The 13863-nt window shown below is 35.0% G+C and overlaps 1 protein-coding gene across 3 annotated transcripts in view; it reads right to left on the bottom strand.

Moving 5' to 3' along the window:
- The window catches only part of SEMA3D (semaphorin 3D), a 208961-nt gene that overhangs the window by 44328 nt on the left and 150770 nt on the right, over positions 1-13863 (bottom strand). For all 3 annotated transcript variants that reach the window (XM_007170275.2, XM_057550011.1, XM_007170276.2), the window contains 2 exons: positions 2729-2843; positions 1478-1547 (listed from right to left, as the gene is read on the bottom strand). In XM_007170275.2, the coding sequence (XP_007170337.1) occupies positions 1478-1547; positions 2729-2843 (185 nt within the window). The remainder of the gene's footprint in view (positions 1-1477; positions 1548-2728; positions 2844-13863) is intronic.

The raw sequence follows: 13863 nt of genomic DNA, 5'->3' as shown, positions 1-13863 counted from the left end.
GATATATTCTGAACCAATAGTACATTTGACTTTATCCATAAGGTACTGTGAACTAAATGACAGTAATATCTCAGAAAATAAATTATAATTTTCCCACAAAATATTTTTTTTTTTTAAATTTATTTATTTATTTTGGCTGTGTTGGGTCTTCGTTTCTGTGCGAGGGCTTTCTCTAGTTGTGGCAAGTGGGGGCCACTCTTCATCGCGGTGCGCGGGCCTCTCACTGTCGCGGCCTCTCTTGTTGCGGAGCACAGGCTCCAGACACGCAGGCTCAGTAATTGTGGCTCACGGGCCCAGCTGCTCCGCGGCACGTGGGATCTTCCCAGACCAGGGCTCGAACCCGTGTCTCCTGCATTGGCAGGCAGATTCTCAACCACTGCACCACCAGGGAAGCCCCACACAAAATATTTTAATAATTTATTCAAAAGGAGGCAGTAAGACCATTTGTCTAATACTAATGCCAATGCTGCCAATTCCTCCAATACTGATAGCAGTATACATTGATAACGACCGACAGCAGTGCTATGGAAAAAGTGAAAAGTATTTCAAAGAATGTAACACAGGCAGTCGTAGGTAACAAGAATAAAAGTGCACTTGGAACAGAGTCAAATGTAAATTAATGAATTCAATAAAATTAATATTAAATAAGATTATGTGGGGGTCCAAATATTCTTTGAGAAAGCTTCATGGCTGCTAGGACAACTTTTAAGGAAGTCACAGAGCCTCAGTGACAAGTACAGGACAGTATTACTCAGAAAGAAGACAAGAATACAGGCGTAGAAATTAGGAAGATACTTTTAGTCCTAGTTCCAGTATTACCACTAATTGGCTACTCTTTGGACAAGTACATGTAATGCAAACTTCCTTTGCCTAAGTCAGTAGAGCAGTGATGATATGGTGATAATAACAGTCACACTCCTATCTTTGCAGAGTAATGGGGAAGTGCAAATAAGAGCATGTGAAGACATTTTAAATGTCAAAAGTGTCATCTCATGATTACAGCCTAGACAAAGACTAAGACATGTATTTTGTTCGTATTACTTCTCTGTCATGCAGCTCAACCTATTTATTATGATTAACATATGTATGTGCCCTTGTATCCAGTAATTGTAGTCTAGGAATTTAGCTCACAGATATACTTGCTCCTACAGGCAATAGTGTATGTACAAGGTTAGTCATTGAAGCATTATGTGTACTAGCAAAGGACTGGAAACGACGCAAATGCCTAGGTAGAGAGGACTAGTTAAATAAATTGTGTTAATCCATATAGGGGGTACTTTGCTGGTGTAAAGAGAACAGAGACATTTTTATGTACTGATATTAAAAGATTTCTAGGAAACAATAAATGAAAAAGTAAAATGTTTTAAATGTGTGTTTCTTCACACAAAAGGAAGGGACAAAAAGAACATATAAGTATTTTCTTACGTAGATACAACAATTCTCTAGAAGGATTACAGGCATTTTTTTTTAAACTTACCTGGTTGTGGTAAAGACTCCATATACTACAGGATTTCTTTCATCTCTTGTGGGGAGTAAGTAAATGTCTTCTATTAATGGGAAAAAAATAATGAATCTACATTTGTATTTTTCAGTATCATGTTTGCTTTTTCTTTAATAATGAAATATTCCTGAGACTCTAAACAGTATACAAAATTAAGATAACAGTGAAAGTCATTACACTATGACATAAGAAATTAAGGGGAAAAGACAAGTTCTCACTAGCTGTGTGACACTGAATTGAACATTCACCCTCAAAGGTGTTTACTTCAATCACCTATAAATGGGATGGTTCACTTGATAATCTCCATGACTGTTTGCAATTAGGAGTATGTGATTTCATATAGAATAGAAACTAAAAACAGGTTATTTTTACCCTCCAGTGTTAAAAAAGTGTTGTCCTGTAATTGTGACAACTTGTTAGTAATTCAGTTACCTATTTGGTAATAATATGAATATAGCTAGACTAGTTCATTCCTTGTGTGGTATTGTGTAATTACTTGTGCAACACTGATACTAAAGTATATATAAATAATATTCTTTAAAATATCATTTAACAGGTGAGCATGCTTATATACAGCATGAGAAATCATCCGTGAATACTGAATATATAATTTAATACTGTAAATACAATACTGACACAAATCATTCAATGATATCATTTTTACACTGCATGGCAAAACCAAAAAAAAGTTCAAAAAGTAAAAGCTAATGATACTAACTTTATTTACAGCTGAAAAATTCCTTCTAGAATTAGCTTTGAGAAGAGTAAAAAGGGGAAACAAAAGAGAAGAATCTAACGCTTCTCAGAGTATCCTTTTTATTAACAAGTCAGAGCGACAGAGTTCACCAGATCTCCGGGGCTCTCCAGCAGAGGGCATCTACAGAATAAGGAACCCAAGTTCTTGCTACCTATAGCCAGTGGCTCCTTCCAAATAAAAGACCACATGAAGAATGGATGGGCTTTGTAGTCCCAGAGCTAGTATCTTTCTGTCTCTTGGTGCAGTTTTGTTTCCCTCGTAACTTTGAGGACACTCACAAAAGGGGAACCTCGTTACGATGAACACCCAGACCTAGAGCACCTCCAAGTTCTTTGCGTGTGGGAAGTTAGTAAACACCACTCCTGCAAGCTGTCCTGGGCTTTATAATCAGGCATTTGGGGCTAAAATAAATTAAATGCTGAATTACTTAATTAGTTAGACTTTTTTAAGAAAAAAGAAACGTGACTTACGAAGCTCATCAAAATGAGTATCTGCCCCATCACTTCCAGGAATTGAGCAAATCAGTCTGGCCTTGAGAAAAGTGGTCCATTTGTTTATCAGGCTGCGTTGTCCTCCTACATCATTCTGGGGAAAAAAAAAAGAAAACAAAATAAAGATACAGATTTACCAACATGATTCTATCACCAACTAAAACTGGTGGTTATCATAGGCAGTGTCTTATTAATGTCATTGCTTTTACAAAGACAGAGAGCTTGCATATTTAAGTCCTTGAATTTTCGAAGGAGGGAAAAGGCAGTTTTGTCCTTCAAAATTAAATGCTTTTCTCACAGTTAAATGTGCAATGTAAACACCATAGCTCTGCTGAATGAGCAGATGCGTGCAAGCCAACAGTAAATAAGGCAGGCTTGGAATCGACTCCCATTTCTGCCAAGTTTTGCTCTATGACTTACAAAAGATTATTTAATTCTTCAAGTCTCTGTTTTCTCATTGACAAAATATGATTAATGCCTTGAAATATGGCTATTTTGATTATTAAATGGAAAATTTTTGTCAAGTGCTTAGCAAAGACCAGGCAACTTGTGTTAAAAAAATGTTACCACTGATTTGTACATTATGCATATGATTTAGATGAATTATTTGCATACTTTAGAAATATGCCTTGGTATAGACCTAAAAACAGTCTTTTCCAAATTTAGTACCCTACTAATTAAACACAAGGCAACATAAACATACACATAATAGCATACATATAAAAATAATCTTGTTTTAAATACTAATTGATGTTTTTCCACACTATTTTACTCTGAAATATTTCCTTAAACATGTTCTTTAGTGGGAGGTTAGTGAAATGGGGGAAGGGGGTCAAAAGGTACAAACTTCCAGTTATAAAATAAATAAGTTATGCACATGCACGCCAGTGTTCATTGCAGCACTATTTACAATATCCAGGTCATGGGAGCAACCTAAATGCCCATCGACAGACGAATGGATAAAGAAGGTGTGGTACATATATACAATGGAATATTACTCAGCCATAAAAAGGAACGAAATTGGGTCATTTTTAGGGACGTGGATGGATCTAGAGACTGTCATACAGAGTGAAGTAAGTCAGAAAGAGAAAAACAAATATCGTATATTAACGCATATATGTGGAACCTAGAAATATGGTACAGAGGAACCAGTTTGCAGGGCAGAAATAGAGACACAGATGTAGAGAAACAAACGTATGGACACCAAGGGGGGAAAGCGGCAGGGGGTGGTGGTGGGATGAATTGGAAGATTGGGATTGACATGTATACACTGATGTGTATAAAATGGATGACTAATAAGAACCTGCTGTATAAAAAATAAATAAAATAAAATTCAAAAAATAAATAAATACATAAAATAAATAAGTCATGGAGATGTAACATACAGCATGGTGACTATAGTAAATAATATTGTATTGCATATTTGAAAGTTGCTAAGAGAGTAAAAAAATAAATTTGTAGCTATGTATGGTAATGGACATTAACTAGACTTATTGTGGTGACCCTTTTGCAATATATACAAATATAAAATCATTATGGTGTACACCTGTAACTAATGTTGTATGCCCATTATACCTCAATAAAAAAATGAAAACAAGATATTCTTTAGACATTTAGCAAAACATAAGCATTTATACCAATTAGGTAGAATAAACAGGGTTATGCTGTTCAACAATTCACCATAAAGAGATAGTTTTCTTATTTTTAATTTAATATGTCCCTGTGAACACTAAATTAATACGATTTTCTGTTTGACTCAACTAGATCTGCTATGCTTATGATAAATAAATAAGGATGTTTCATGGTATAAATACATTAAGTACTTAATTTTGACTTTCAAAAATTACTTATGAAGCCACTATTTCCATTAATATATTTCCATTTAAATCTAAATTCTATAAAAAGTTTTGTCTTTCATGCAGTCTGTGTTCCATAAAGTTAATAAACAGTTTGCTGTCAAATTTCAGGTCTGAATATCTAGGGACTAGCTTCCCTGTGATTCTTTTATCTCTGAAAATTAAATTAAAGAAAAGCATCTACCTGACCACTCCAGACAGGAGAATTCAAAGTCATATAAATAGTGGCTCTTCTTGAAGAAAGAAATGGGGAGGAGGAGAGAGAAGGGAGGGCAAGCAAGGTCATTGAGAATGGAGACCATAGCTGTCTTCATAGCCTTAACACCTCACACCAAGGGGGTACGGTGACACCCAGAGTGAATGGTGTTTAACATCCCTCTCTGCTAAACAACAGTATTTTAAGTAATAGCTCTGTATAAATAAGTAATAATTATTGTTTGCTTGAGTTGTTTAGGTTTATAACAAACAATTTAAAAAGAAGAATAATTAAAATTTTAAATACATTCAAATTCAATAATTAGCACGAACTCACATTTGCACTTAACGAACAAAATAATCACACCTCATAATTTGCACTATGTCTCAGTGTTGCAAGTTTTAAATAACTCCAACTCAATGTGAACTTACCCTTGAAACGTGTAGCTGAGTTCATGTGTGTTGAAGACTGACTATACATATACATGTACACATAAATATACATAATAGAAACACAATGGTAACCACAGCAATTGTTTAGAACTTGGATAAACAAAAGACTTTTCTGGCAGTAGTACTCTGTCACTGATACTGTTTAATTGCTAACACTTGGTGATAATAGAAAGCAAAGTAACATCTAGTTGGTTTTCTAATAGTTTTTAATTCTTAGCAGAAAATGCATTCTCTTATTCCTTTTATCCAGCATCTACTTCAGATATGCCACTAACATCCTGCTTGTCAGGTATTTATTAAGATCATATTTAATAATTAATGAATAGCTAAAAATGCAAAATAAAATTGACAAAAGTCTTTAGAAAAATATAGATAAACGTACAGATAAATGCCCAGTAAACTGAGTCTTCTCTGAAATTTCTTTGTTGGGAAAATGAGGACAGACCTCACAAGGTTTAATACTGTCTAAAATTACAGGTGGATTCACACATGCAGAAATTGGTTCAGGAAATATTCTAGATGCTGGAAAAATGGGGGAAAGAACAACTGGTGAAACAATTCAGAACATGTATGGAGAACCAGGACAAATTTGGTTTAGACGAAGACTGGGATAAATTGAAATAGAGGAAAATGTTACAAAAGTAAACTGGGGTAAGATCAAGGAAGGGTTTGATACCAGGCCAAAGTGTCTGTATGTAATTTAGTACACAATGAAGAATTATTAAAAGATTTAGTAATTAGCAAAGAAGTGAAAGAAAATGAATATATAATATATTTTATATAATAACCCTTTAGAAACAAACATGCCTGTAACTGCTCTTAAATTTATATTTTGTATATGGTGCCTCTATTATTTATCATTGCTCAATAATAAAAATAATATTTCAGCTAGTTATTAAATGATTTCCTGTGTCTGCAAATGCAAAGGCAGACTTTTCTAGACATGACTTTTATTTCTACTGCTAATATCCTCAGATCAGTTAATAAATATAAATCCAGATGTTAATACTGATGCTTCCTCCTAATGTAATAATGAATTCTATGTTAATGTACAGTAAGATCCCAGTGACAAAATGTGTTATCTGGCATTATTCAGAAAGAAAGAGATTTTTAAATAAATTTAAAAATACAAGATAAGTTATCTCCTCATCTTTCCCTTGACCCTTGATTTATATCTTTTTAAATTCTCATACCTAGCCTCTATATGTTTTTATTTTAGCAGAGCCCTAGTTGTACTAAGGAGAATTCTAAAGTCTATTTTAAGGCATCTTCTTACATATTTATAATATTTATAAAATTTTCATTGCTTATATTTGTATATTTTGAGTCAGTAATAAATACTAAAAAATAGTGTTGATTCAATATGCATAAAGAAATATATCAACTATCATGAATATAATACCAGGGACCATGTTTGGTTTACTGCTTTACCTCTAGCACAGAGCAGTTATTCAAATTATTTTGCTAAGTGAATAAACAGATAATATCAAATATTTGCTCCATAACATCCCTTTGACGATTGTACGTATTACTACTTCATCATAAAAACGAGCAATCACATTCTCTTTTCAACACATTATTAGATAAAAGTGACAAGAAATGGCTCATTTTCAAACACCGTCCCTCTTTCTATTTGCAATTATCACCATATTTAAGACAAACCATGAAAAAACTCTATTCTATTAGCTCCAAATTTGCTGAAAAGAGGTTTATACTGTACCTGCATATTTTTTTCAACCTGACAAATGGAAATTGCAATCCTTTGAACAAAAGAATCTTTAAATGCTCTCACCTACCCATCTAGCTGCTGTGCGTGACCTCTCAAGGAATAAAAAGATAAAAACAAGCACAAAAATCCAGGTCAAAGATGAAAGCCACCTGCTGTCAACGGGAAAACAAGTATAGTTTCTGGGATAATAGCTCTCAGGAATGGATTATAAGCATTTAATGACTGGATAGTAACTCTTACAGACATCCAGAAGCATGACCTGGGATGGCAAAGTTCAATTCACAAGGAGTTGTATTTCTCCTGCAGGGAAGTGTCAGTTGACTGACTTTGTGGACCAGCTCTCAGTCCCTGGATTTGTTTGCAAATCCACAAAATCCCCCCTGAGAACTTTAAGCCCAGAAGAGGGCTGAAAGGGAAGTAACCACTTTTGTACTAAACTCTCACCTCCTTGCTTATTTTTGTGAAATTCTAAAGAACACAGCTGTCTCACTAACACTATAGATTTATTACTGAGATGTCAAAATCAGCAGCTTTTAGTCACTGGTCACTTCTGTGTGTCTCCACTCTATTTATCACAGCTTCTTTGTGGTCAGATTGCCAAAAGCCTTTCCATCCTCTACACAAAGATGCAGATGAAAGTAGCAAAGAAATTAAATGTAAAAAAGCCCGACCAACATGTGTGCAATCTGGGTGGTGAGTGCAGAGGGTGCCTGTTTTCCCATTCTTTATAGCTTTTTATATGTTTGCAATATTTCTTAATTTTTAAGTGATTAATGAAAACAGAAAATTTTAAAAATGAAAAACAAAACACAAGTTACAATCTTTGTGCAGCTTTAAAATATAGTTAACTCTGAATCATTGGATTGGGTGATGGCTGCATATTATGAAATACTGTGATCTTCTAATCCTGGTATCTCCTAATGGGGCAATCAGTCAGGAGGCAGGTTAATGGTGATTCCATTTTCCTTCTACTGTCATAGCAAACTCAAGTCCTTATAAATCTTACACAGACATGTAGAGTAGCTACAAGCTGTCACACGTGAACTTTTATTGAGTGTATCTTTTGACCTTCGGGTCACTATGCTGGGTTCATCTGTTAAATGTGATTTTCTCTCTATATACCATCCTCTCCAAGGATCTCTCAGCACTTTATAAATATTGTCATTTTCACCTTTATATTGAGAAACAGAAGCTCTTGGAAAGTGTAATAATTGACATTTAGCTCCTATGCTCTTAAATCATGAACATTTTATAAATCAATGAAACCTCTAAGACATTTGTGAACACGGTATATTCTATTAAAATAGAGATGTGCATTCAGAAATTTGTAGCCATATTAATTAGTTTAAGTTGAAGGACACCAGGCTTTTCAAATAAATAAGTACACCTTAAGCACTTAAAATAAGAAAAAAGGTTCGATGGTGAAGTCAGAGGTTACAAATTCTCTTTTGCTTAAAATTTAGTTATTTTGCCTAATGGAGCTCTTCTGCATCTTTGTGCAGACAAGAGAAGGGAATTCCCTGAAGCACTTTAGAAACCATATCTATGCATGTTTGTGCACCCCTCTCCCACATTCTACCCATCAATAACATTTAATCTCAGAGATTTTATCTTGAACTAACACTACCCACTTTCTTGTGAAGTGTGATCCAAATACCACAATACAAAAAACATTTGTTTTTCCATAACTGAAGCTATCACATTGAGACAAACACACAGGCTTTCTACTGATCTTTTTTACAAATTAAAAAAAGATTAGGGCAATTAAATACTTTTCTGTCTTTGATTTAATGCCTGTTGTATTTCAATACATCATTCGTACTCTTTATCTGATTTGTTATTTAGAATAACTGCTGTACCTTGCAGGTTTTAAATAATCTTGTGTTGAGATATATCTTCAAATCACCTAAAGACCCATGTGCACCAGGAAGTTTTGAAGTAAGATCACAGCAACTGACATTTCAGAGCAATTGTTCAATGTCCTTCTCTCTGGGCTGCCTCAAATTTCACTGAGTTATTTCTAGGGACAGAATTTAGAAACTCTGTAAACTTAATACAGATGGTCTATATGGGCTGTATAAGTCAATAATAATGATAAGGATAATCCAAATGCAGGATGGCCTATTTAGAAGCTTGAAACTATTATCATCATGTGGTAGAAACAAAGTCAAACCCAGAATAAGATTCCCAGGAGGCTCATTAGAAGGACATGTATATATATTAAAATAAAAGTCATATATATATATATATATAAATACACTGTTATACTGAGAGGAAGAGCTTAAGTGAGGATATTTTAATACATTAAATGAACTCATGAAAGATAGTGCAGTTAAACCCACTGAATCAAATGAGAGAACTATGTTGTACTTTCTTTTTCAGCCTACGAATCTTCTTCAGCAATACGTCATAACCATATTTCATTTAATTCTTTCATTGAGATGCAAAAAAAGTTATGATCACTAAAAATAAAAACATAAAAGGAAAATAATAACAAGTCTTCTACTTATCTATTAATAATCTGGAAATACCTTAGCAGTAGAAGAAACAAAACTAGGCAAACTCAGACATCTCAAAGGGGAGAAGAAAAAACAAACAAAAAACTTGTATGGCAGGTATTGCACACAGTGGTTTTTAAGGGATAACTTCTGAATAGACTTTCAAGGCAAAAAAAATTTTTTTTCCTAAAAAGAACTCTAGTGTTTAGACATGACTGTTTTTGATTTGCCACTGGAGAATCGAAATGGAGAACATGTTTTTCTAACTACTTCAAAAACTTGTAAAGATTATTAGAAATGCAGGACTTGGGTAATACACTGTGCTAAAGAATTCAGTGTCTAAGATTTAACAGATTAAATTTAGGCAAATCTAGGCATATTCAGCGGTCTTTTTCAGGTAGGATCAGAGTTCATTAAATTAAAAAAAAAGTTTTAAAAGCTACGGCCAACAGTATTAATCCTTGCCTAGGAATTTCTGACAGGAAAACAGATGGAAGTGAAGCAAAAGCACATCTGTAACTCGTGGGCTCTAAATCTCTCATTTAGGTTGTAAGCAACAAGCTGAAAGTAAGCAAAAAAACCACAACTCGGGGGAAATCAATAAATACGGAAAGTGTCATCAGCCTAAAAACACAAATCTTCAAAGGCAGTAATTGTCCAAATAGGATCATATATCAAAATAGACAGTGCAAGTAGAATCAAAGCAAAGGGCTATTAATTAGACCCCCAGGCAAGTTATGTGAAAGGTCCAACCAAACTGAATTCCTGGCATTGACAAAAGGAAATACTGCAGAACAAAAGGAGAACTGGTATAACCTGCAGCTGTAATCCAGAGCGGACTAGCCTAAGTAAGCGAATGGACAATGCTTCCAAAAATGAATAGAATCCCAAAATAATGCAAAACAAACTTGAGGCAGAAAGTTGCAAGCAAGCCCCACTGAAGTGACTGGTATTTATACACACTAATTTACAGGGTGGATTTTGAAAGGAAATAAACACACACACACACACACACACACACACACGGTAATGAACATCACACAATCATAAATAATAGTATCAGAAAGGACTAACTTGAAAAGTAAATAGACCCAAATCTTTTCAGAGGGTTTATTTCATGCTGTTTCACCTACCCTTTCAGTCAGCATTTATTACCTCTCCACGAAGACCTGTGTAATTTACCATCTATGAGAGCAGTCCAGGGTGTAAGGTGCACCATTTAGTGCTTGAAAATATTGACTGTTCAAATCAAAGAATTATAGAGCCTGACAAAGACTTTAGAAAGCATTCTAGGCTAAGCACCTCATTTTAAAAATGAGAAAACTGAAGAAGTTGTTTGACAGGAAAGTAGTGACACTACTGAAAAATAATTCATTAGTAAATGTGTTCTCCCATTTGTAATGATAAACACACGGAGTTTGAAGGAGATTCTTTGGATGAAGGTACTTATTATCCTGAGGCTGTCAATTATCTTCTAGGTCAGTTTCTTTACTATTTAGTGAATCTCTCTGTTCCTATCTCTTGTCCAACATTTGCATTGTTCAAATTGTTCACATAATTTTCACCAGAGATGTCTCCAAATTCTTCTGACTCTATCCAGAAATAAGTTCTATCCTCAAAGTACAAATATTGCTAAAAATGAGGGCAAAGTAATAATAATAATTTTAACCTTTAAAACTAATGAAATACCATCTCTTCTCAGTAAACTTTGGTAACTAACCTGCCTCTCACCACCCACCAGCTCCCAAAATATACACATATTACCACTCTTTCACTCCTAAGCAGTTAATTGAGCTGACTCCAAAAGTGTGTACGTATGACGTGTATATGTGTGTACATGATTTTTGACATGTAACTTAGGGTGGTATGATCATGTACTCACATTATTCACATGTTGATCTCTTAGATGGTTAACTGCTTGAAAACAGAAATCTATCTAAGTAGCCCTTGTTTTCCAGTACTTTCCTCTGTATCTGTCAACATCCAAATTCATATGATCTCATTTAAGCCTTTCATTTGCCTGGTAAAATAGTCATGGAAGAGATGGGTGTCCTCATTTTCTAGGTTAAGAAACTGAGCTAGAAAAAAGTAAAGCAGATACATGTCTCTTTTTGAATTATCGTTTTCTCAGGGTATATGCCCAGTAGTGGGATTGCTGGGTCGTATGGTAGTTGTATTTTTAGTTTTTTAAGGAACCTCCATACTGTTCTCCATAGTGGCTGTATCAATTTACATTCCCACTAACAGTGCAAGAGGGTTCCCTTTTGTCCACACCCTCTCCAGCATTTATTGTTTGTAGACTTTTTGATGATGGCCTTTCTGACCGGTGTGAGGTGATACCTCATTGTAGTTTTGATTTGCATTTCTCTAATAATTAGTGATGTTGAGCATTCTTTCATGTGTTGGTTGGCAATCTGTATATCTTCTTTGGAGAAATGTCTATTTAGGTCTTCTGCCCATTTTTGGATTGGGTTGTTTGTTTTTTTGATATTGAGCTGCATGAGCTGCTTGTAGATTTTGGAGATTAATCCTAGTCATGTAACACAATGTTCACTGCAGCTCTATTTACAGTAGCCAGGACATGGAAACAACCTCAGTGTCCATCGACAGATGAATGGATAATGAAGATGTGGCACATATATACAATGGAATATTACTCAGCCATAAAAAGAAACAAAATTGAGTTATTTGTAGTGAGGTGGATGGACCTAGAGTCTGTCATACAGAATGAAGTAAGTCAGAAAGAGAAAAACAAACACTGTATGCTAGCACATATATATGGAATCTAAAAAAATAAAAAATAAAAGGTTATGAAGAGCCTAGGGGCAGGACGGGAATAAAGACGCAGACCTTCTAGTGAATGGACTTGAGGACACGGGGAGGGGGAAGGGTAAGCTGGGACAAAGTGAGAGAGTGGCATGGACATATATACTACCAAATGTAAAATAGCTGGTGGGAAGCAGCCGCATAGCACAAGGAGATCAGCTCGGTGCTTTGTGACCACCTAGAGGGGTGGGATAGGGAGGCTGGGAGGGAGGGAGACGCAAGAGGGAAGAGATACGGGGATATATGTATACGTATAGCTGATTCACTTTGTTATAAAGCAGAAACTAACACACCATGCTAAAGCAATTATACTCCAATAAAGATGTTAAAAAAAAAAAGTAAAGCAGAGATGTAAGTCTAGATTTGACTTCAAGTTAACATTCATATCATTTGGGCAAAAGTTATTGATTATATCCTTACTGCCAAAACTAATATGTGACTTTTAGTCATAATCTTACCTGACTTCCTTTTGGTGTGTGACATTACTGATAACTGCCTTCTTCTTGAAACCGTTTTTATCCCTGACTTGTGACGGTACTCTCATCCAGTTCTCTACCTGCTATCAAACTATTTCTTCTCAATTGCCTTTGTGGACATTTTCCTCTGCTTTTTCTTAAACGTCATTGTCCCTCAGGATTCTGTCCTTGCTGTTTGTTTGATCTTGTACTACAAATCTTCCTGGGCAATTTCAGACATTTCCATGACTTCAAGATCCACCAATACACTGGTGATTTCTACATTCATGAGTCTAGACCCTATTGAGTCTCAGGTTTATATTTTTAACTGGTTATTACGACAGCATAACCCAGAACTACATCAAGTTCAATATGTTCAAATATTAAATCTATGCCCATAAACTTTTTTTGGTGTTTCTTAAATATCAGAATGTATCTCTTTGTGCATTTTCCTTATTTCTGCCTTATCTTCTGGAAAGCACAGTTACTAAGAGTATAGGAGTCTTTTGTCTACAGGCATAGTATCAAGGTCTTTGGAATAGGAGTGAGGGAGAATTAAAATGCATGGAGGATCTAATAGGACAGGAAGTTGTTGCAGCCTTTTATGTACATCGTGGAATCAATACCTGCAGTTATCAATCAGTCCCAATTATGGACAGGAGAGATAAGACTTCTGAAGACTTCTGTTGAACTTTCGTGCATGTTTTAAAAGGAAACAACCACTATCCTGCTAATTTTCCAGTTGTTTGTTTTGCTCCAGTCACAGTAAACCTCTTTTTATTCCTTGAGTGCTTTTTCCCACCTCTGAGATTTCACATGTGCTTTTCCTTCTGCCTGGAATATTCTTCCCCATCCCTGTCACCTTTGCCCTGCAATTTCCTAATCATTTTTATCATCTGATTCAAAAGTTACTTTCTCAGAGAGACCTTCCATATACAATCTAAAGCCCACCTATTCTTCCTAATTGACCCTGTGATTTTTCCATTATAGCAGTTATCACACCTTTCAGTTATACGTTAATCTGTGTGCTATCTTGTTTAATGCATATATCATGCACTAGGTTATAAACTCAGTAAGTACAAGTATGATGTCCTACCCCTGT

The sequence above is a fragment of the Balaenoptera acutorostrata genome, chromosome 7, assembly GCF_949987535.1.
Source record: "Balaenoptera acutorostrata chromosome 7, mBalAcu1.1, whole genome shotgun sequence".
Taxonomy (NCBI): Eukaryota; Metazoa; Chordata; class Mammalia; order Artiodactyla; family Balaenopteridae; genus Balaenoptera; species Balaenoptera acutorostrata.
This window is presented reverse-complemented; position numbering and strand designations above follow the sequence as displayed.